Source organism: Chamaea fasciata, unplaced genomic scaffold (assembly GCF_029207755.1).
Source record: "Chamaea fasciata isolate MVZ Bird 193981 ecotype frontalis unplaced genomic scaffold, bChaFas1.0.hap1 SCAF_8, whole genome shotgun sequence".
NCBI classification, from domain to species: domain Eukaryota; kingdom Metazoa; phylum Chordata; class Aves; order Passeriformes; family Sylviidae; genus Chamaea; species Chamaea fasciata.
In genome coordinates this window covers 4947878-4973138 of record NW_027094093.1, presented here as the reverse complement: position 1 = coordinate 4973138, position 25261 = coordinate 4947878, and the positions used below count along the sequence as shown (strand labels likewise).

At 43.9% G+C, this 25261-nt stretch overlaps 1 protein-coding gene across 4 annotated transcripts in view; it reads right to left on the bottom strand.

Annotated features, from left to right (window-relative positions):
• The window catches only part of ERBB4 (erb-b2 receptor tyrosine kinase 4), a 552534-nt gene that overhangs the window by 73753 nt on the left and 453520 nt on the right, over positions 1 to 25261 (bottom strand). For all 4 annotated transcript variants that reach the window (XM_066189450.1, XM_066189451.1, XM_066189448.1 and 1 more), the window contains exon 20: positions 13213 to 13398. In XM_066189450.1, the coding sequence (XP_066045547.1) occupies positions 13213 to 13398 (186 nt within the window). The remainder of the gene's footprint in view (positions 1 to 13212; positions 13399 to 25261) is intronic.

Below are 25261 nucleotides of genomic sequence, written 5' to 3'. Positions count from 1 at the left end.
TTCAAAAGATTGTAGCTGGCCAGGAAAATCTGCTTGCTGGAATGGGAAAAGCTTTGGGTACGTAAACGTTGAGAGGAAGTTTTCCTCTGACTGCTAATTAGGATGAAGAGAGGTGCCATCCAGCTCCATATGGTACCCAAGTACATCAGCACCCTTGAGGCAGAATTACCTGACTCATCATATGGCTTAGCAGAAAGTGTGACTCTTCTGGAGATTGCTGATGTTCCACACAAAGGGCTGGCTTTCCTTCGGGTTCTCACTGGGTTGTTTGTTTGTTTTCCCAAAGAATCACAGGAAGTGCCTGGCAGTAAGCCAGGGATTGTTTCAGAAACTGTACAGAAAACACCTCCAGAGTTGTTTTTTTCTGTTATTGAACCTGCACTGACTATTAGAAACATTAGAAAAAGTAGTGTGTTACAGACCTGCTGAGGTTAAAATACCTGCTGTTTTTAACAATCTCCAGTTGCTGCTGGGCTCAAAAAACCCATTCGCTGTCTCTCTTCAGGGCACTGAAAGCTTATGTTATCAATTATAAAAAGAAGACTACTTGTAACTCTCTGCTATCCATTTCTGGCAAGTTTTGGCTTCATAAACTAACTACGGGCCATAAATGATGTGATGTCTCGTGTCAACTGAATCTGGAAAACCGAAGATTTAAATTACACAGTGCAAGTCCACAGACACCTATCTGTGTTCCTAATCATTCTTACTCACGGCGTTTGTGACTATTTTAACTGGCTCAAACTCTTCTGAGTTTGCCAGGTTACGTTCCTCCTGATGTGAATAGAGAGAGAATGGAATTTTTTTAAATAGTCGAGGTGGAAAAAAAAGCATGCCCATGTAATTTGAAAAAAAACAAAACCAAAAACAACAACCACGTGGTGTACTCAACACAAAGATTCCATCCTGACTTTTATGCATATTCCACATGTATTGAGACAGGCACTGTCACATCTCAGACTTGCCACCTGCCAGCTCTGAGTTGATTAAACGCTGCACGTGCTTGCTACACCCCCTGTGAGTACACAGCAGAACCGGTTGACACAAACCACCTCCATCTGAAAAGTATTTTACCTAAAAGGGAGCTCACGTCACCACCCTGTTGGTGCCAGCCAAGAAAACTGTACCACACGGCTGAATTGATCAAGATATGCCAATTTGCACACTCTCAGGAAACCGAGGTGAATGCTGCATCTGGAAATCGGAATCTGACTCCTGCACTTCAGGCTGAGGGAAATAAACAAACCAACCCCTGACAGGTCTGGAATACATACCCAAATGAAATTCAATCAGAAGCAGCTGAGCAGTAACACTTGGTATGTGTGTAGTGCCTTTCACTAGGCCCTCCAAACGCTTTACTTCATTAAGGGTGCAAGCCCATTTGCTGGAAAGAGTTCAACTTGTGCCTAAACCCGTTGTGACAGGTGGAAGAATTAGAAAAGAAAGGCCCGCTCTATTAAATTTATAGCTAGCCTGTGATTTCTTCTAAGTGCAGCTAACAAGTGATCTGTAAGTTCCCATGTGAAGCTGTTTTGAGAATGAGACGTTCCTTTAACGCAACAATCTATTCTGAGGGTGAAAAAATAAATGCACCTGTAATAACAAGGGATTTGGCCCATGAGAAACAGTAAAGAAAATATGAAAACAATAAGAGAATACAGAGATTTAATAGACAAGTAAAATACCTTTCACAAACCAATAGAATAATTAACAAGAAAGCTATTAACCAGATAAAGTTGCCCTTGAGGTTTGTAAAAACTGTACAAAAGACAGCATGTGGCCATAACAAGGAGAGCTTTCTAAAGACTTTTCCTGTGTCATTCTGCGTGTCGTGACCATCCCAACAACAACACAAACCTCATTTTAAAAAGAAAGAAAGAAAAAATTCTATGAAACAGCCAGGAATAAAACCCAACCCTTCCTAATCTTGTATCTTGTCTTTTACCATAAAAACAGAGTCCCATTTGAATCTTTGCCTTCTGAACTCAGACTGGGTGCAGGTGCCACTGAAGGAGGCACGTTAGGCTAAGGTGGGTTTGAGCTTAGGAACCAGTGGCATTTCGCTGCCTACTGCTTTAAAGCGTAAGTGATCTTTTCTTCACCCTAATTTGTTCTGGGGCAAAAACTCCAGATTAAAAACTGTGTCTGTTCTCCCTGTGTGCAGCCCAGACGGAGAGAAAGGCCATCAGTTCACGGATACGATGTGGAAGCAGAAGGCAGCTCCTGACAGCTCTTGCTCACAAACTGACTGTGAAATGAAAACCCCTCCGAGGTTACCTCTAGTCAAAGTGCCAGGTGACTCCACAAGCTTCACTCTTTAGCTGCAAGCCACTCCCCACCTGCTTTAGCACAATTCCTGCACTGCACGAGCAGGACACAGGCCCTGGGCGCTCCTGCAATATTCCCTGCAGCGCATCTGCTGTGCCGCTTCCCCATTTCGTGGGTTCTCAGTTTCATCACAGGAAGCAACACAACATTGGACCTCACCAAGGAAATAGATCCAAGAACGCCATGTATAGTTTCTGTATGAGCCCTGGTATCTGCTGCAATTCAAAAACCTGCACGTGCATGAACTGAAAAAAAGGCTTTTAACTTTTCTCTTAAAATTTCTCTCCCTTTCCTCAAGGAGCCGTACGTTATTTTATATTGTTATGACACGTGACATCCTGCAATTATTCTGTAATCATAATGTGACATCATATCATAAAAATACATAGTGGTAGTAGCAGTTTCTTTTGTGTAAAATTTTACAATATTAACAAGCATTAAGAGCATCTACTAGTTAAAGAAAAACTGACACATCTTTTTTTTTTTTTGAAAGCATCTCCCCGTCTGTGTTGCAACGAAACATGCACTAAGAAGGAGTCTCTTCAAAACCTTTTGAATTTTATTTTACTATATATGCTGTCAGAAACAGATCATATGTCATCATATGATCCTCCTGACATTCCACAGTACACCTCCCAGGAAATAAAGTACAAATCGTGGAGGCATTTAAAACTAACTTGCTTGAGTTTACTTCTAGATGAAATACGCCAAGCACATTTTTGCGGCTTCTTTTGGAAAGTCTAATCTTGTTCTCTATTCAAATATTAAAGTTCTGATCAGTGGCCAGCTCTGTCTGGCAAAAGGAGCTTCTTCATATGTTTTTCATCAGTTTTTTTAATCCCATTCATGCAACAGCCAAGGTGAAGACTGGCAGTCAAAGCCGAAACCTGCTCCAAGGAAGGTCAAACAATAGACAAACGACCCCTGAGACTTTTACAGAAGCACAAATCACCAGGCAAATTGGGCTAAACCACAATTCACTTAAAACCCCCCAAATCTTAGCCGTGATTCTGCTCCATACAGGGAGGAGACAGAGAACACAAAAAATGCACACCATGTTAGACTGCACAGAGAAAGGGCCAAAAGCCTGCTCACTTTACACATCATTCATTTCTTATAATTTTCTGCAAATTAACATTAAAATAAGTGTGTTTCATGCAATTCCTGGCTGACCACACTGCCATGGTCCTTGAGGAAGCCCAGCTCTAAACCAAACCCAAACACCTTTGCAATTTTCTACGAACGAAATAAAACGCCACAAATTAAATCTGTGCTTATCCCAGTTGGGAGGCAAAGCAAGAAAAGGCCCACAACACAGTCCCAATATAGAGCTGTCAAAACAAAGTTTTCCTCTAATTTCTGCGATTAAACTTCCTTTCTTTCTGACACTCATGGTTTTAAAATGAGATGTAAAAAGGTTTATTATTAGTCTTAGTCTTATATTTCAAGACACACAGAACTGCATCGAGCATAACACCATTATTAAGATTTTAGTCTCAGAAAGACAGAACAGTGTATGGGAAAGAAAGTCAAGTAAGAGCAAAATTGGAAAGATTACAGAGAAGGAGGTAACAAGCTGTACTTGTACAGAGCAGAGTAGAAAAGAATTCATAACTAATGGGAGGGATGCAGCAATGGTGACAGACAAAATGAGACATTATCCTGTGAATACTGGTAATCCAAAAAGATGTGTAGGTCTGAATATCTCACCAGGAACAATGAGAGCTGGAAGGCAAGACAGATAGGGAAAGACTGGGAAAACACAGAATAAATTCCCTCCTCACTAAAATATTGTCCAGGTGGGCGAGCCCTGAACTATAACCAAGTGTTTTTAAATGCAGCCAAAATCAGAGACGCTGTTATTTTATCTTTTCTCTGGACTGCCAGTTTTGCAGAGTGTTTTGAGTCGTTAGTCTCCAACACAAACTAGAACCCTTATGTTTAAATGTAATAAAGTCTTCATTAAATAATTCCATTATGTATTTTTTCCACCTACTGTACACATACTTATGAATTACTGATAGCAAGCCCTAGGCAAAGGGAAAAGAGAGATGAAGTGAAAGCTTCATTTTCTTTCTTAGGATGAAGCCTGCTGAACACACAAGATTGATTCTGATGTGTTTACTCACAAGAAGAGCATCATCATTGCACGAATAGCCTAGCTGATTTCAATGAAAACTGAGCGCTGCATTATTCAGTTCAGCTTACGGAACGAGGATCTGATTTAATTTGAATTAAGAAGGAGTAAGGTGAGACAGTAAAAAACAGAAAAACAAGAAACAATCCAAAGTGCAAAGCACAGCTGGATCTCTGTCTCCTGAAGCTCCAAATTCCAGGCTCTCTGAGCAAAGTGTGGGTACGCATCCTTTCACTGTTTACTCTTGTCCTGTCACCACTCAGCTTTAAAACAGGGAACTAAAAGCAACTCTGCCATTCAGCCCACACTCGCCTCATTAACTTACCAAGCTCCATCTTAAAAGTCATTCATTTATCTTCCATTATTTTTACTGGGTTTGAGCACCTTACCACTTTACGCTGGCTAATAACCTTCTTCTAATCTCAACTCTCTAAATTTATTCACAGCCAGTTCAGACTCATTCATTCTCATGCCACTGCTGTCTTTTACCTTACACACTTGTTTTCCTCTTGGGTATTTAACCATGCTAAATTTATAGCTAACACTCTAGCATACAAAACTGCATTAAGCTCAGCTAAATACACCCAAACATTTAAATTCCCTCAAACACCCCCAAACCGCTGCATCTTTCACAATGTGGCTTCCTTTTTAGGGGGGTGTAAGTGGATGCTTTTGACTTATCTAGAGGACATGAAGTCAGAGCTTTATATGGTGATGACAACACACCTTGTCTACATCAAAAGTGACCTTCTGGTGTATTTTAGACTTATACATAGCTCTATGTGAGACTACAAAGTTTGTATTTATGTCCAAAAATGTGGGGGGGGGGGGGGGGGAGGGAAGAAACAACCAAAAAACCAAAACAAAGTCACTGCAGAAAGAGTCACCCTCCAGTTCAGAAACACCAAATTCTCTGTTTGTCTTGTGTATATAATAACATTTAGACCTTGTGGAAAGAAAAAGTTTTTTGAAGGCTCGGAAATGAACCCTAAACTGTGGAAAATAAGGCTGCCTTCTCTACAACTGACCTGGTTTATGCATATGAAACAACCTGACAAAATACCGTTTTGGAAAAAAAAAATAGCTAAAAATGCTTCTGAAAGACCCCTGTATATTTTTTTTCTTTCAAAACAATTTTAAGCACTAGTTTAAAAACCAGGTCATAGAAATCCAAAGACTTTTCAAAGGTCTCAGAAAAAAAATCTTCATTTGGAAAACTCAGAACTGTTTCAGTTCAGGGTAGTGCATTCTTTTAATGCTTGGTATTTTCCACGGGACACATAACCCAGTTTTATTTCCCCTCTAATCAGAAGATACTGATGCGTTGCAGGAGTGTGGAATATGATCCCCTCTGCTACCACAGACAGAAAAGAAAAACAGAAGCAGCGAGGATTTTATCCTGGCCCATGGACCATATATATAAAATAATAGATATTATACTATTTTACAATAATACCTATTGTATATAATAATACATATATATTAATTATATATCAAATAATTTTAAATTAACACACACAATATATATTTACATAAATATTATACTTCAATGTGTGCGTGTGTGTGTTCCTTGGGCCTTGTGTTTTTGTAGTTATCCCAGCAGCACAAGTTGTGTTATAAAATACAATGAGAGAAAGGTACTTGCTAGGGAAAAATGCATTTTAATTTATGGGCATATCAAGAGAATAATCCAGTTTTTGTTTCTGAAGTTCTGCAACTTAAAAAATAGCCAAATACATATATTTCTGGAATAATAATAAAAGCTTTGGGCTGAGACATTTTATGCCAAGTCACAGTCCTGCACAATTTTATGGTTGAGTTATAAACCTGAAAAATATGTGCTTATAATGGAAATCCTGACAGACCCTCGTAGGTGCTCCTGTAATATCTTGAATTTGATTTAAGAGTGGTTTTCAATAATGCTTTCCCAAGTCAGCCTGTTGGGGGCTGCTAGGGAAAATGTGATGTTGAGCGTGTCCCACGTCCCCAAACGCAGCTCAGTGTGCTTGATGAGAACGCTGGGGCATCAAGGCAAAGCCTCCAGAGCTTCTGTAGCCTGGGGCTGTCAGGCCTCTAATATCAGAAACCCCATAAATGTCAGGGCTAAGTGCACCTTTCATTTAACAAAACAATAAATTGTCTGTCCCCGCGCAATAAATCGCTCATTTCTGTGCCTCCACAAGGGCTGGCGCCACTTGTAAGTGACTGGAAATTCTGCTTTGTTTTTCTTTCCCCAACAATCACGGACCAGGCTTTTGAGAAGGCTGGATTTTTAGAGCGAAGGGAAGGGGGAACTTAGATAACCCATGAGTCAGATTAAGACTGGAGAAATTAGAATTATAACCTACTATAAACCCATCCCCCACCACAGAACCTTCAAAACCCTTTATTATTATTAATTTTGTTTATTATTTATGATTATGAGAGAAATGAAGGGACTGAGTCCTTTGCAGACCCTGGGGTGACACAGGACAGCATAAGAACTCTGCTGGGTGGCAGACACGATGCTCCTGTGCTCCTTCATGGCATGGAGCAGGTACCACTGAAAGGGAGCCAAGCAGCCAGGGAACGAGAGTGAAGGAGAAATGGGGACACCGGAGAAAAAGCAACAAAGGGGTGCTGACACACAGCACTGTGAAAGCAGGGGAAAGACAGAAGTAAAGAAAGTAAAAGAAAAAGGAAGACTGGGAATTGAGTGAGTGGAACTTGGTCAGCATTTAAGCTGATGAATTTTCTCGCGCTTGCCTTTATTTTCATACTTTCCATAGGAAACCTCTGTGGACTGCTGGGTTTGGTAGAAAAATTACTAAACTGGTTCAGTACTCCAGAAGTGACTGGTGAACAAAGGGGAAGAAAAGTGCACAGAATTCTTTATAAATAGGTGCATAGTTATGCAGAAAAGCATGTCTTGCATGGAACAAAAAAACCAAAAAACATCTGAGAGGATCAAAACAAACTTCCTCATTGTCTCACTTGAGCCCAAGACAGCCCAGTTCATCACAGCAAGGAAGAAATATGAACCCTTCCACCACTTAGAAATTACAAGGTGGGATGAAGAACTCTGCAAGATCCACTTTAAAGTTTGCTGCAAGGGCTTCCCGAGTTTGTATGAGCTTCGGGAGCCACCCAGTAGAGTACCAAATGTCCCTGGGTGTGGCCAAGGTTGAGTAATGCCCCTCTGAGACTTGATGGCATTATGTTTTCTGAGAGCGAGAGCTCTCCAAGGAGCCCAGAAAAGGATCCTTCCTTTCCATCTGTGAATATCCAAGCTTTCCAGCTGAGTGAGAAAAACAGCCATGACGAATAGGAAGAGAAAAAGGAAATTGTAGAGGGATTCAAGAGAGGAAAGCGACACTTCTCCCCCCCCCCCCCCATGTGTTTTGATTTTGCTCCTTCACAAAATTAAAGCCTTGTTTCAATGCGGTTTTAATTTCATAGCCCTTGGTTTAGATCCCACTCTTCTGTACACTGCACTTCCTCATGGAGCAGCCCCATTAGCAAACTACATTTATGCTAATGGAGCTGCTTGCAGTGCTAATTATCACAGCCCTCGGCCCTGGCCGGGGTCAGCACGTCAGGAGGGGCTGGAAGGGCATGATGATTGTACAATTAGCCTTGTCATGGCAAGGAGCTCTGGGAACAGAGACATCTTGAAGCCTAAAATGTGGACAGCTGATGGATGACTGTCATTAAGCTCCTTTGCTCACTCCAGGATGGAATAGCCACTGAGCTGCAGGGTAGGCTTCTTTAATGAAAAAGACAGACCTTGAACCACAGCCACTGTCCTCCACCTCTTCCCAACCTGTCCAGTCACCCCTGACTCCTCTCGTTTCTCACAGCTTCTCTCTCATCCCATCTGTGGCAGAGTAACAAAAGCTGTCTCCAATAACTTGTTCCTAATCCATCAAGTCTTGATGGAGAAGAAAGACTCCTCAACAACCTCACTTGCCCTGGCCCTCCCTGCTCAGAGCCTCCCTCTCTCCAGACATGAGGAGTGCAGGCCCAAACCCACTGGATTTAGGATGCTTCTGGATCAGCTTCTCAGCTGCAGGAATCAACACTGACCCTTTGACCTTCACACAGCCTGTGAGTTGACACCCTGTTGGGAAGTGCAGTAAGGAACACACCTTCCCAAAAAGCCTGGCATGGAGAGAAACCCCTTCGGGACAAGCCCTCTTTGGCCAAGAGAACTGCAGGAGGGCACAGAGCCCTGGGACCCACACCAGCTAAACAGGACAGGTTAAGAAGTGGCAAGGAGGCTTTGCAAGAGCCTTTGGCTCCTGGAGGCCTCCAGCTGCAGCTCTGTACCTCTGGAAGGGAATCCTTAGAGACAGCAATGACTCCAAGAGTGCTGCAATAGCACTCAGCAGACTGGAAGATGTGCGTCTGCTTCATTAAAACTTGATCCCCAAGTTCCGCTCTCTTTTTCCTTCCTAGAGGGTTTTCAAACATTGTTTTCCTGCATACCTGGATAACTGATGCTGTGCAAGGCTTTAGTTAAGGTAATTTGAGAATTCTTTTATATTGGAAGGGTATAAAAAGTAATCCCCTGAAGTACTTGATTTTCCTTCCACGACATTCCATTGTAACCACCTACTTCTGCTTTACCTCATCAGTATTCTGAGGGGTTGCAGAAGAATTATTATAGTTCAGAACACAAAAACCAGGTCTGGCAGCCCCTGAGGGGTACAGGGCAGAACAGCATGGGGCCCTGGCTAAGACCCAGGAGAGCTGAGCTCTCCTCCACAGGCAAGGTGCTCACAGTCAAGCTGCCTGATGGTAGGAAGTTTGCTTCCTGACTTTTCCTCTGCCTTGACTTCCTTGGGGCAGGAAAAGCTCCTCTGCCCTTGAACGCTGCTCAGTAAAATGAGTGCAGATGTCATGCAAAGCAACAGCAGCAGAAAGAAACTAATGACAGACAAAAAAACCCCAACAAAACAAAACAACAAAAAAAACCCAATAAAGAGGAGATGGGACTGCCCAGGTCTGTGTTGAAGTTAGCATGTGTTGTATGCAATGTTACAGAAGCAAAACTGCGTTTCTGTAAGCCTGAGAAAGACAGAGTCTAGCACAGCACAAAGGCCCACTATCATAATTCCAACAGAACCCCAGCTGATTTTCCACTAGAGTAACAGAGAGAGGGTGCAGCCTCAAATACAGGTCCCTTGGATAACCTCACCCAATGACAGACTGTAGCCAGTCTCTCCTGGCTAAAACCCTCTAGATGCGTCTTCCCTTCATGAAGGCATTTCCCTTAAGAACGTCCACACCTTCACAGCTCCAAGTTGCCTGTGTGGGTGTGCTGGGGCAGCCCTTGCTGAGGGAAACTAACACTGACACATCAATGTACACAGCGCTTTTTTCGGTTTGAGGAATCCTCCTGACTTACCTGTACCTGTCACACCCTGGCTGAGAAGGATGAGATTCCCCTGCTGAGAACTCACTGCCAGGCTTGTGCCATCCCTGCAGAATTTGAGTTTCAACCCACTTCCCAAGCAGCCAACACTAGGGGATGTTGTTCATGAAGTATTATTCCCTCCCTGAAGTCACCAAGGCAGACACTCTCGCTCCCACTGCAAACTATCTTGATACATGAGCACAGCTCACTGCTTTATTGGACAGCAAACTCCACGTGAAATTGCTGTGGCGATCTCAGAGCTAAAAGGTTAAACATGCATTTCCAAGCAAGGGAGACACCAAGAGAAGCCTTGTGTATCCGCAGAGCAGAAGGGAAAAGCCCCCTTAGACACAGCTGCTGTCTAACAACCACGTTTTATGCAGAATGCTTGGGGGCTACTCTATTTTTATAGCTTTCATCCATAAAATAAGAAGCTAAAGCTTCTGGAAGGAGAACACAATTACCCTACAATGATGTAACATCAGAATAAATTCAACACAATCTGTAGAAGCAAAGAGAAAAAGCACTCAAGCCTTTTCCAACTGGCAGCAGACAACACTTGGTAACTGCCCTGACAGCAACCTTCAGAAGCTATCTCCAGAGCCATATGTGGGTCGGCAACCAGGCAGAGTGGCTAACGAGTTCTGCATCTAGCTGTAGACAAGCAGAGACATATGGAAATGAACAGCCTGGCAGAACAAGGGAACTCTGAAGCAGCGACTTCCATAAATAAGTGCCCGCACACTGGCAGATGGAGAAAAGCGCAGTTAGGGAGGGACTGTGTTGCAGCAGCAACTTGATTTTAAACAATTTGTAAAAATCAGCCCGAACTTCAGATCTGAGGCACTTCCAGGGGCTTCTTGTTGGGGGAAAATCCTCTCCATAAGAACAGGGAAGGTGAAGGCAGAACAGTGCATCCAGCAAAAGATACCAGGAGCTGCTTCAGGGAGCAGAGACAGGATTGGGAAGTCACCGATGATTTTTGCCTTTTACTACTCTGCTAATCAAGGTTTTGGTACCTTTCAGAAAGGCACAACCAATCATTCCCCACAGCCTAGAAAAGCAACTTGTGGACAGACACTCTCAAGCTGTATGGCAGCACCTGAAGCACAGGCACAGTGGATACAGGAATGTGGGATACACACACACGCCTTTCCTGCAGTGAATAGGAATCTGTGCCTGTTGCACTCATTCCTCAGGAGATCAGCCTATTTCAAGTGAAACTGATTCTTAGTCACTGTTCAATGGGACGGGTTATTGAAAAATGAGTGTTACTTTTATTCCACTTTTTGGCATACAGGGACTGTCTGGTGATCTCAAAGGTTTTTCTTCTTACCACATCTGAAACAATCTTGGGTGTACACCCTCTAACGCCACTTGACACGATTACTGTGATGTGGAAGAAGATAAATTTAATTAAATTTCAATAAACTAGCTAAACTTCACTAAACTCTCTCCATAATAGGCCACCTTTTTTAATAAAGGAACTCCTTTTCTCTTCCTGACACTGTATCAGTCAATATTACATGTATGATCTCACTTCTTTGCACTGCTTGGTTACCACCTCAGGTTCCACATGTCTGCAATACCTCATCTTCTCCTCCCACACCACAGGGGTGATCAAGAAAAGCAGCAGGCACCAATTTTCCAGGGACTATCCCTAAATCCAAACCCTGCACTAAGCTGAAATCACTTACAGGGGCAATCAGTTTGGAAGCTGCTTCTTTTTGGTAAGAATCACCATGGGAAAGCCACGGCACACCTTCCACAGGCCCTCCCAGAGATCTGTCAGCTCTGGGTTAGGCTGTCTGCTCCACTACAAGGGCCACAGCAAAGCCAGCACAGCCACTGGTCCACAGAGTCAAGGACCACATGCACAAAGTGAAAACTGTGGAGGGTTATCTCCGCACAGATGCCACCGTGTAAGCATTTTCCATCAAATAACAGCAGCCACTATCAAATCAAAAGAGGGAAGAACAGATGGGGAGGAGGCTGTGGTGAGAGAAAGGACTCCAACAGGAACATGGATTTTCTCTCCCACCTTCCCTGGTCCGATATCAGCCCTAAATAAACCTTGGCACACCTCCATACAGGCAATCCCCACCGGTGTGCTCCAGTACTCCCTGGCAACTCAGCACAAGATATTAACACATCTACAGGATGCTGCAATGACAGACTGCGGGGTTTGGGTTCCCCCATCTCTTCTAGGGACCAGCCCCTCTACCCAGCACTGTGGTCACTTCATCTACTCTCTCCTTCAGGAAGGTTTAACAACAGATCTGATTCTGGAGAGAAAACAGTCCCTATTCATGATGCTCCTCAAACTTCTGCTGTTCTCGAAGAACAACACAGGGCTAGCTGAATTTCTAATCTCACTTTTGTAAGAACATTTTTTGTATTTAAGTTTTTAAAAGAGGCAAATGTTTGCTTGATACTTGGTCCAGCAAAACAGTTGGTGAAACCCCAGGTTCCTGTTCAGTGCTAAAACCTTAACATTACAACTCGAGTTAAGATTTTGTAACAGGTGTTGTAGGAAATTCACTTAAGGCTGCTGATTTAACGTAAGATAGCAGTCTGTGGCACGTGTTTATAACAAGCACTTTCACCAAAATAATCCAGAACTTTAAACAACTTCCAAGTAACTCAATGCAAAAAAGCAGGCTCCAGATTGTCACTTGTAGTGACATCGTAAACAACCCCGGTTGTGCAAAAGAACCTTTAAAATGGATAAGTGATGGCCCTGTACACTGCAAGATTTTGTTATTCTTTGCAAACAATTTTCTGAGTGCTTGTTCTTAGTACAACACGGAATACCTAAAGACACTTAAAACCATCTGCAAAACGTTGTGCCAAGGATAGCTTATGACCCAAACACAGCAGGATCACCACCTGAGCAGTGACATGAAGGAGATGTTTATCTTCCTGGCAGTGTGAGGGCAGACAACTGGTGACATACTTGAAAATGCAGATCCGAAAGGGCTGAAAACCAGTAAATATATATATAAACCGTGAACAACAGAAGAGGCTGAAAAATCGCTGTGTCCAGCCCCAGATTTCACACAGGGGCTTCTTCCTTCACTCACCCTCAGCCCAAAAAACAATCTCCACCTCTCGTCAACACTCAGTTAAAAAGACGGTCTAAAATCCCACTCTGGTTCACATATTGACAAGTCATCTCTAATACTGTAAGCAGCCAAAATAGTGTGTATTTCAAGAACTACCCAACCTTCTTGGAAACAAAAACAGGCCTGGAAAAAACCCAACACAAACACAAAGAAAAGTCAGGTTTTAAAGTTAGTTATGAAAACGATAAGAAATTATTAAAAAAATCCCAACATGAACTACTTACCTTGGCTATTTGGACACACCAGTTCAGCAGGAGCTGGGAGCCAATATTATCCTTGTGTTCATGGACATAATCCAGGAGGCAGCCATGGGGCATGAGCTGAGTGACCAGCTGAATGGTGGGGCTCAGGCAGACGCCCAGGAGTCTCACCAGGTGTGGGTGGTCCATGCTGGCCATGATGAGAGCTTCCTGTAACAACAAAAGCGACCCAAACGTTACCGCGGCGTGCTCAAAGACTGGAGGCACAGGGGTGACCAAAGGGGATCAGTGTCCTGTCTATCCAGTGCCAGGCATTCCTCCAGCCTCGTGGAATGCCCGCTTGATGTTCTGAGTGCCAGAAAACAAGAGTCTGCACAAACCTCAAATTCTGCACCTGCCCTGTTGCAGCCGCAGAAACAAAGACATAGGTGTGATACACTTGAATTAAAATCCCCTTGGTCTTGTTTTGATGCCTTTCTGGGACTACTTAAAAGAGAGGCCGAACAAAATTAAAGGAATAAAAAGCAGTTATATTTATTGAAGGGCGTTCAGGTAAATTTAGGGCAAAGCCCACTCAGGGGCGACAACCAAAAAACGGACGACAGGTCATGGGCTTTCAGACTTTTACAGGGTTGATCCACTTGCATATGGGGGGGGTTTAATCTTCCAATTACAGCTGCAGGTAATGAAGTCATTTAGCCCAAGTTAGCTTTCTAAATCTGAGCCTCTGAGCTCAGCATCTGATTCTTCCATGACCTCTCCCATCAGATCTTGGATGAGTTAATTTTGGTTTTTCCCACCCTTTAGCTTTTCACGCAGAAAAGACGTTAATTCCCTTTTTCCAGGCTGTAAGAAGTTTTCAGCTACCATGCTAGGTTTCAGTTACTAAGCTGGTCCAGGAGCAAGAACCAGAAGGTTTAATCTTGGCTATGCTCTTTGACTCTAAAGCTCACACCCCTGACCAGTAGCACAGGAGCTCCTTATAAAAAGCCTAAAAAACTGCTCTTGGAGGTAATGCTGCCATCACAAGCAACTGGCATTCAAATGTAGCAAGGAAAAAGCTCTTCTCTCCCATTCACTGAGTCCTCCGTTTCAAGACTACTTCATCAAGCAATGGAACAATGAAAAGTGAGATGAAATAGTGGCTTTGTAAGGCTATTTTGGCTGTTTTCCTTTTTTTTTTTCCCTCAAAAAAACCCAATATGACATCTGACAACTTACAGAATAACAGCTGCAATAGGGCCAAAGAAAGAAAGAGAGGAAAAAAAAAAAAAAGATGAGACAAATTTGCAACCAGAGGAACATAGATGTTGGGGTGTTTTTTTTTTTCCTTCCCTATATTAAGGCAAAAGAAAAAAAAAAGGGTTCTGGAAAGTAGGCTGAGTTTGTATTAAAGGAAATTGCTCATCATAGTACAAAGAATATTTGAAACCAAATTGCAGATATTTGCATAATAGTTCTTTTACTTTCTTTCCCCCTCTTTTTTTTTTTTTTTTTTTTTTTTTTTTTTGGTAAAACAAAAAGATGAACAAGACACTAATTGTAGGGTTTTTTCCCTCCCAATAAGAAAAGAGCAGATGGTCCTCACTGGGGGGGAGTGACTCCTTCCCTTTTCTTCCTCAATGTATGTGAAGAAATAAATAAATGAATAAATAGGGGCTATTTGATGGGATAATGGAGGAGCAGGTCTGAGAAAGATTCTGATACACCAAATGAGAAAAGGGATCTGAATTTAACTAGTTTAGCTCACACTCAAATTAATATAACTCCCACTCACTTAACTCTAAAGTATGGGGACTCCTTGAAACAATTTCAGCCTTTCTTCTGCTGTGACCTGAAGATGCCCCTAAAGACCACCAGAATAAATACCTGTAGACAGGTGAATTATCCAGCTTCCAGAGCACAAATTTACTCAGCCTCATTTTTTCCTTTTTACCCCATTCATTTTTCTCCTGCAGATGCATACAGGGATAGCACTTGCTGCCCACTCTGCCTCTCAGTCAAGGTAAGAGGTTCCCCACGAGCTTGGAGCTGCAGTACTTTTCTTTATAATCCAGACTGATTAGAACAGAGACGAGATTTTTATTTTTTGTCTTCCAAGGGCCCACACAGAAAGCTTTGAAGCTTGTGTCCATTAGTCTCCAGCTACTTTCCATTGCCAAGTCTATCTGTGTCCAAAGGAAAACCACTTCTGTACAGTAATAAAAGCAAGCAGTGCCATTGGTCTCATTCTGATGTTACAGGAAAGCACATGCTTTTCCAATAGTTTTGGGCAAGACTTTCAGGGAAAAAAAGTAAAAATGGTTTTTATAACGTATTATGGACTTCTCCATAATGAATTAAGACACAGAGAGCAAGGAAATCTTCATTATAGAGTTAAGCCACTAACAGATACTAATTTAGCATGAATCCTGGCTTCACATAATTATCCTCATTACGAAAACTATTGTTATTTTTATTGAACTTCAAACTACATAAGAACTAAAATCAGGGCCACGTGTATCCAGCACGCTACAAACACAAAGTAAAAGAAATTGCAATTGTTCTGCTAGACCCTGATTAGACAAAACAGACTAACAACAACAGAAGCATTATGAATTTGCAGCATTCTAAGAATCTGCTCAGCAAATAAGGAATACAAGTTTCAAGCCTGTTTGGACGTGAAAGATCCTAGAGCTGTAATCTTTTTGGCACTTTGACACTCAGCAGCCTGGTTCCTAATATAATTGTCTAAAGCATTTTAAGAAGGGGAGGCACCTAAACTCACACACTCGGCTGGTGGCACTGGAATCTTTCAAAACCAGCCTCCTCAATTCTCTGGACCTTTTGGTAGCTGTTTGTCTGCAGCTCTTGTCTCTACACTCAATTGGCACGATTACAGGAATGAGTTTAAAATTCTAACTTAATGGAGAAGAAACTGAGGTACCAGAAGGGTACAACCTGCTACCCAAAGTCACACGGGAAGTCTGAAGCACGGGTAGAAGGAGTGCCCCAGATGACTTCACCTTCCTCTCCTGAAAAAAATTCATGTTCATCATTCCTCTCTTCTGCTCCTTCTCAATGTGGTTACATTATTGCTCCATTAAGCTCAGCTCCTGTGATTTATACACCCAAGCCTGTACTAAACAGTAACATTAAACAATGACATAAATGTTATTTTAATGGCTCATGCTTATCTGCCTGCCATGTGCACTAAGTAACAAGACAGCAGCCCAAAGAAGGTTGAGTTTGCATGTCCCAGTGAGCAATCACCAGACCTATCACTGGTTTCTGTCAGCAGAGCTGTGTCAGAAGGGGACTGAGAATGTCCAACTGCAATTTGGAAACCTCACCTAAAACTGTCTCCTAATCTATCCATACTCTGCAGTCATGTTTGAAATATCTTTAAATTTGGCTGCTGTTTCTGAAAAGTAGCTCAAAACCCAGCTAAAGCACAATTTTAATTTCAGCCTTCCAGGATGGGTAAAAAACACCAGTTCTTAAGGCTGTGAATAGAAAGAGTGCTCTTGTTGCAGCAGCCCTCTTGTTAGAGGGTAGAAATGAGCCCAGACACAGACTCCTCGTTCATCACAGCATGAAAAGGGCCCTGGTTTGTTCCTCTTTACCCCTCAGCCACCCTGACTCCAACCATTCCCTGACTCTGCCTGCACCAAGCTCCTGCTGGAGGTTTCCCCTGCAGCCTCTGACTGCTGCTGATTTCCTGCTCAACTCTGACTGCAGGTTCCAACAACAGGCTCTGACTGCACACCCAGACTCACCTCACTGCAAGGATTCTCTCTGCCCAGGATCCAGCTTCTTCATGATTCTCTCCTTCAGGTTCCTCAGGATTCCTCCTCCATAATGAGTCTCCCTCACCAGCTCAGCCCCTCTTTTATCTCACTCATCCTTATTGGACACAGCTGTGACTGATCAGGCTGTATTGGGCAATTAACACAGCTGTTACTTTTCAGGGGTGAGGTCACCTCTATTCCCTTGTCCTGCATGCTCTGAGTACCTACAGCACTTCTTGTAAGACAGTATTTAACTTCCTCCTTTCCTACTTTGATAGGTTATTGTTACCATTTACAGCTGATAGCAGAACATAAATTTTGGCCAGCATGGTGGCTCCTGAAGAACAGCCTTTGATCCTGGTTTTGTTTCCCTGACCATGTAGTTTGTAAACCAGTGGGCTCAGCAAGGTGCAGGTGCCAGTAGCAGTAAGATGATGCCATTCTTTGTCATACTTATGTTCACGTTGAAAATTTATTTGCACCCAGAGTGGCCCAGGGCACAACTCTCTTCAGCTCATGCCCTCCTTCACTAGCACGAACACAGAGCACTGGGGGACACTCACCCCCAGGCAGCCAGTTTTCCATCCCAATGCTCCACTGCTCCACACACACGTGCCCCCTGCTCAAGGGAAGTATCACAGATCTGCTCCCCCAGTTTGGCAAGCCCAGAGTAAGTGTTGCTGCTCCTCTTAACCCAGATGAAGACATTCACCTGATAAAGAGTTAAGTAAGCACAAAGTCTGAAAAATCTCATCTCCTAACCTTCTGCTTCTAAATATTCTTGCCAAGAAATGCCCTCAAACAAAGCAAAACAAAAGATGCCAGGAAAGAACAACTCAGCTGTTTTTCCTAATAATTGTCAAGTAAATAAATGTACTTAAAAGCTGACTTCATACTGCACTGTGCACTTTTCTTGAAAGCACAGCTGAGCTAACGGGAGAGATACTACACTGAACACGCTCCTTTCTACATTAATCTTACACTTCTAGTGGCTGGGGCAAACACCTGTCTGAAAAGCACACCTGACCTGCTGCAGGGCAGATCCAGTCACAGTCCAGCATTTAATATATTTCAAAGCCTTTTGTTTGTCTGCTGGGTCTTACAAATTGTTTCGGTGGTAGCTGACTCAGCCTATGCAGTCAGCAGAACTGCTTAAGCGAGGAGACAGCACAAACATACATTTAACAACACACACGCCCACACCAGTGGTACGACAGTGACACCCGTGGCTGTGTTTCCTCTGTACCGCCTATGCACAACGGTGCTTTCATGGCTTTCCAGCACTGCTGCACTTCAGGGAATTTTCCAGAAGGCAGCTAAACCTGCAGGCAGCTTGGCAGGGCCATGGTTGTGGCTCCCCAGCCTCACCAGAGGTGACTTCAGTTGAGCCTTCCATGCTCAGCTCAGTCCTACCCTTCTCAGACTCGCTATTTTGCATGAAGAAATCATGCCACATTGATCATTCCTCTCTTCTGCCCCTTCTCAATGTGGTTATATTATTGCTCCATTAAGCTCAGCTCCTGTGATTTGTGCACCCAAGCCTGCCTTGTGCCAGTATTCCTGAGGAAACAGGTTTCTGTGACTGCACCCTCCTGGCACACAGTGGCCACTCCCAGGTAGTGCACAACATTCCCTCAACTTCTCTCTGGAGAAGCAGGACTGAGGAGCAAATGAATAAAAATTATTAAAAATAATAAATTTTATGAAAATTATTATAAAACAAATTAAATTAAATAATTTTAAATTAATTAATCTAAAATTTAAAATTTTATTAAAATCATAAATATAAAAAAAATATTAATCTTTCCATACACCCACATCCATGCTCCAGGCATAAAGTCAGGTGAATGCTTACAGAACTACAGGTTCATCAGAGGTGGCTGCATGGAAGTGCAGCAGTGCACATCCAGGTCCAGACCCTGCACTCACACTCACCTGGCCGATCGCTTTTTCTACAAGGAAATGCTGAATTTGGCTGGCACGGCAGGAAATAACTTAAATAAAGAGGTCCAATAACTAAATAAAGAGGTCCGTAAGCCCTGTCATTAGGGGGGTTTAACAAGCTCTTATCCAGAGTCGTGCACTAACCACCATCTCCTTGAAACTCCCTCCATGCCTGTTTTGCCTTAGGAAGCCACCTTAAGGAACCTCGCTATGTAAACCAAGCAGAGAAGGTCACACCATGAGTCTTGTTTGCATGTTATTTCCTCAGAGCCAGGACAAACTCTCGGGATTAAGGAGGCTACAGGTTTTGAAGGGGTAGTTTTGGACTCGGTATCTTTTGGATGTAAGAGATTTGAGCTTTTTTGAGTGCAGCTTTCAATGAGGACCTCAAGCAGAGGTTCACTGGGTAGTCAGTGGAGTCACTGCATACTTAGACTGGAGTACAAGTGTGCTGCACCCTTAAATGGTGAGACAAAGTTGTTCAGAAAGTTCTGGAAATCCATCTGTCAGGTGTGCCACCACTCTGGGATGAAAACTAAGGATAAAAAAATAAAACAAAAATAAAATTCCACTTCAGGGATCACAGCCTCCGGTCTGTTCATGCACAGACGTGATGGAAACAGCATCAGACAAGTGCCACTCACTTGACTCCTACCAAGCCAGTGCCACCAGGAGGAGATGGCCCCAGGTCAGTGTCCTGCAGCCTGATGAGCAGGACATCACTCCTGCTCATCCCTCCAACACTGGAGCACTGTGCTGTCCGCTGCCCATGATCACAGCTGCTCTCTCTCACTGCTGAGAGCCTTTTCTGGAGGTGTGATGTGTCTTTAAATGCGCTGCATCTCTCGGAGCAGGCAAACCCTCTGAGACCGCCCTGCCTGTCACAGCACTTGCACGGCACAGAGGGTACCAGCCTGACTGACTCCTCACGGGCACCGCCTGCGTTGTTGACACTGAATTCAAAAGCCAGCCATTGCCCCGCGTGACTCAAATGCATCAGAGAGATGCCCCACTTTCCTCCAAACGCTCAGAACTAGCACAAATCACGGATGCAAAAGCTCTCCCTCTTGAAAGTCACACATGCAGACTGCTGGGTCAAACCTTCCTGCCCAACTCAGAGAAGCAGGAGGTCCTATCCATGCAAGAATAGACACCTTCATGTACTTACAGAAGCAATTCTGGCTCACTGAGTAGTTTGGAGCAACATAAAATAATTCAGGAAAAAAAAAGCAGTACTGTGATCCCTGTCCTGCAAACACTGAGGGCAGTGGCACTGCCACTGCTGACTCCAACAGGGCTCAGGTTGCTGAGAACTAAAGCTGAAATGACTGAAATTATTGAGATAAATTTTGTAGCACCCCCACATCACGTGCTTCTTTCCTTCTCCCTGCTTTGTGCCAATTAAGTCTCCCAATTCATCAGAGCTGGAATTAGCAGAGGAGGAACTTCAGTTCTAAAGCAACAGGCCTCTACTGCACAACAAACCACGTGGAGAGTTTCCCTCAAACGTCTGATGAGGGACAGCTCCCACCAGCATTTCTGTGAATCTTGTCCTGAAAAAATGATCACGGTGATGAGAAAGCAAAATCTAGCCCATATTCAGTTCACTTTTATGCATTATAGCCGAGGACCTAAGCAACCAGAACTGTTCCCATTGAAAGTTGTCAGGACAAGGAACAGCGGGCTTCATTCTGGGGATTCCTCCCTTGGAGATCAGGAGTAGGTGGTTTAACAGTAAAAATATCATGTCATTGTGACAAATGTTTTACTTACAGCCAGTGACACAGATCATTATTTCAGAGCACTCTGTCCAAAGCGATTTGTTTCTTACTATTTTGATGCAACTAGCAAAAATATTGGAAGTTGTAATAAAGGCATCATTTCAGTGGTGCTCAAACAGGAGGTAAGCAGACATTACCACTGACCAGCTTATATGTATTGTCAGCCTTGGCTGCACATACCTTTCCCAAGGAGGGAGTTATTGCTTTGATTTTTGATTTAGGATGAGCGATGGCAAGGTCTCTAGAATGAAAAAAAAAAAAAATCTATCAAGTTTTCACTTCTTTCTGAAGAGTCTTCAGGCATTGCTTTGATATTTTCTGGTATCACTGAAAAGCTTGACTTTATAATCACACATTCAAAGCCCCTTCCTTCTTCAGGATCAATTTAAAAGGACAGCATCAGATTAAAACCTAATTTCATCAAGTGTATAATCAACATTAAGAATTGTTTTAATCAAAGATACATTTTGCCTGGTATTCAATTTCTCACAACGGAGAATTCAAATCAGACTCATCTCCATCTTTCCCTCATCTGTATTCAGCTGCACAGGACCTGGGTACTGCAAAGGGATGGTATTTGAACACGGAAAGGTTCATTGGACTGTTTGGTTCACTGTTAGATTTTTATTCTCCTGACCGAGCTGGCATCAGTGAGCCACCGAGTCCTCAAATCTTCCTCATGCTCCCTGTGTCACATCGACATTGCTCTGCCTGTGATTTCCTCCTAAGTTTCCACAGCTCTGCCTCCCACCTTTTCTCCCCTATGCTGCTGACCTACTCCTCTCCCAAAGAGAAGATTAAAAGCTCTTTAAAAAGACTCTTTAAAGAACCCATGGCTCTCAAAGGGCAGGGTGGGGGCAGCAGGGGAGGGGCTGGAGCTGCCCACAGGTGTGGGTGGGGTTGCTAACACCTGGCCAGCTCTAAAGTAATTATGTTCATTGGCAACAAATTCAGCTAAATTCCCCCCCAGATTTCCACAAGATTTGGGCACCCTGCCGTCAGTGCAATACATCCAGACAAATGTAACGTAATAATAATTACTCTGTTTTCTCAGGTTGATAAAATATTGGCATCTGCAATAACCCCCAGAACAAATACAACATCAGATCTTTTATGTATGGCCATGCTCAGGTCCTGGCATCTGTCAGGGCAAGCCAAACAACTCCAAACCAGACACGTTTCAATGAGTGGCTGCCTGCTACCAATACAAACACCTCAGTCAAATCCATAAATACAACTGTATTTAATAGTTTTTATTTCTGCCTGTGTGGATGCTCTCGAAAAGGAAAAATCTCACTGAACGACAGAGGCCAAGCAGAAAGTTGAAGACAGACACCATCCAAAGGGAATGCCTATTTTATAAGTGATCTAATTTGAAGATGCTACAAAGAGGGTGAAATAATAATTTGTGTCATTCTTTCATCCTCTCTTGTGAATTACCAAAATCTCAAGATCATTAATTATGTTCTTAAGATGGCCTGGTATCACAGATCCTGCATTTCCCAAGCAACTATCCAACCAACAGGACTCTACAAATCAAAACCCAAACATTTTTTTCCCAGCATTTCCTACAGCAAATTTCAACGAGGCCAACCAGGGTGAATCGGCTTTTCAACAGCCTTGCAGCTGTCCGGGAAAAATGGTGAAAAAGGCTCTAAGTGATACTGCCAGGGAACCTTTAGGCACAGGAAGAACTGGTGGTGTCCCTGAGGGATCAGAGCTAGGATCAGTCCAATTTAATATCTTTGTTGGTGGTCTGGATGAGGGGATTGAGTTCACCAACAGTAAGTTTGCAGAACACACCAAGCTGGGAGCATGGGTCCATCTGTTGGAGGACAGGAGGGCTCTGCAAAGGGACCTGGATAGGCTGGATAGATGGGCCAAGTCAAACAGCATAAAGTTTAATAATCCCAAGTGCCAAGTCCTGCACAACAATCCCTGCAGTGCTGCAGGTTGGGGCAGAGTGGCTGGACAGTGCCCAGGCAGAAAGGGACCTGGGGACACTGGTGACAGCAGCTGAGCATGAGCCAGCAGAGTGCCCTGGTGGCCAAGGAGGCCAAGGGCACCTGGCCTAGATCAGGGAGGTCATTCTTCCCCTGTACTCGGCACTGGTGAGGCCACACCTTGAATGCTGTGTCCAGCTCTGGGATCTCAGTTTAGGAAGGACACTGAGTGCTGTGTCCAGCTCTGGTGTCTCAGTTTAGGATGGACACTGAGTGCTGTGTCCAGCTCTGGTGTCTCAGTTTAGGATGGACACTGAGTGCCGTGTCCAGCCCTGGGATCTCAGTTTAGGATGGACACTGAGTGCTGTGTCCAGCTCTGGGATCTCAGTTTAGGATGGACACTGAGTGCTGTGTCCAGCTCTGGGATCTCAGTTTAGGATGGACACTGAGTGCTGTGTCCAGCTCTGGTGTCTCAGTTTAGGATGGACACTGAGTGCTGTGTCCAGCTCTGGTGTCTCAGTTTAGGAAGGACACTGAGTGCTGTGTCCAGCTCTGGTGTCTCAGTTTAGGATGGACACTGAGTGCTGTGTCCAGCTGTAGGATCTCAGTTTAGGATGGACACTGAGTGCTGTGTCCAGCTCTGGTGTCTCAGTTTAGGATGGACACTGAGTGCTGTGTCCAGCTCCGGGATCTCAGTTTAGGATGGACACTGAGTGCTGTGTCCAGCTCTGGGATCTCAGGTTAGGATGGACACTGAGTGCTGTGTCCAGCTCTGGGTGTCTCAGTTTAGGATGGACACTGAGTGCTGTGTCCAGCTCTGGGATCTCAGGTTAGGATGGACACTGAGTGCTGTGTCCAGCTCTGGGATCTCAGTTTAGGATGGACACTGAGTGCTGTGTCCAGCTCTGGCGTCTCAGTTTAGGATGGACACTGAGTGCTGTGTCCAGCTCTGGGATCTCAGTTTAGGATGGACACTGAGTGCTGTGTCCAGCTCTGGGTGTCTCAGTTTAGGATGGACACTGAGTGCTGTGTCCAGCTCTGGGATCTCAGTTTAGGATGGACACTGAGTGCTGTGTCCAGCTCTGGCTCCTCAGTTTAGGATGGACACTGAGTGCTGTGTCCAGCTCTGGGATCTCAGTTTAGGAAGGACGTTGAGATGCTTGAGCATGTTCAGAGGAGGCCACGAGGCTGGTGAGGGGCTGGGAACACAAACCCCCTGAGGAACAACTGAGGGAGCTGGGGCTGTTTATCCTGGAGAAAAGGAGACTCAGAGGTGACCTTATCACTCTCTACAACTCCCTGAAAGGTGGCTGTAGTCAGGTGAGGTTGGTCTCTTTCACCAGGCAGCAACTGACAGGACAAGAGGACACAGTCTCAAGCTGCACCAGGGGAAGGTTAGGCTGGATATCAGGAAAAAATTCACAGAAAGAGTGACTGGGCATTGAAATGGGCTGCCCAGGGAGGTGGTGCAGTCACTGTTTTAAACACTGGAGGTGTTTAAAAAAAGCCTGGATGTGGCTCATGGCACTCAGTGCCATGGTTTAGTTGATAAGGTGGTGTTGGGTCATAGGTTGGACTCTATCTCAAAGGTCTTTTCCAACCCAGCTCATTCTGTGAACTCTGAGGAAACCTGGAAGCTCAAGGCACTACCAGTGTGTCAAAGTTAGTGTTAGGGACACATGCAGAGCAGCTGTGTGCATGCGCCATGCAGATCTGAAGCAGGGTCCATTTTCAGCCTGATCACAAAGCAGTAACCCCATCCACACTCGTGTCTGCACCTATTTTGCATCTTACTGCCAAGATCAGCAGTCAAGAGGCCGACATTTACTAAAAAGCAGGAAAAAGTATCCGCAGCTGTTCCACCATCAGCCTTTCTAACCAACACAATTACTATTTGACATGACTTTTACAGAGCAGATTTATGGTTACATATAATTAATCCATCTATTCCTTGCTGCATGCCTTCACATTCTTGTTTCTTTAAAAGATCTAACATCACCATGGTGTGATCACCTTAATGGGATTGAAGACAATGCTGCACCTCGGAGGGGCAGCTCAAAACTACATCACTTGTCAGCTCCTTGGTCACTTATCGTGGACTTCTGTGCCAGCAAAATGCCAAAGCCCCAGAAAGCTGCAGCATGTCACTGAGAGGAATACCCCTCACTTTTTTTTGCAGAGGCCTGATCTGCAAGTTTGAGCGGAGCTACAAACATTTAGAAGGTGACACAATGTGGTTTAAGGTGTTTTCTGGAGCTCCACAATACTCAGAGCTTGCAAAGCAGTCACATCAACACTGACATCAATACCTTTTTTTTTTTTTTGGTGTGGAGTTTCACTCCCATCTGTGTTCCTCACCTGATGAAAAGATTTGTCACAGAGCAACCAGACATCTCCCACCCCTGCTTAAAACCAGGCAGGACACAGCACTCAGATCCTCAGAAATGGCCTAGCTCTGGGAAATGGTTCCCTGCTGTCCACAATTCAATCACATGCACAAAGCGTTTAACATTTCAGTCTGGATTTGACAACATTCTTGCCTAATGAACATTGTCTGACTTTTGAAACAACAAATTACTTCAAAGGAGGATTCACCACAGTTCATTCAGAAAATGATAAAACTAGGTCCTCCAAT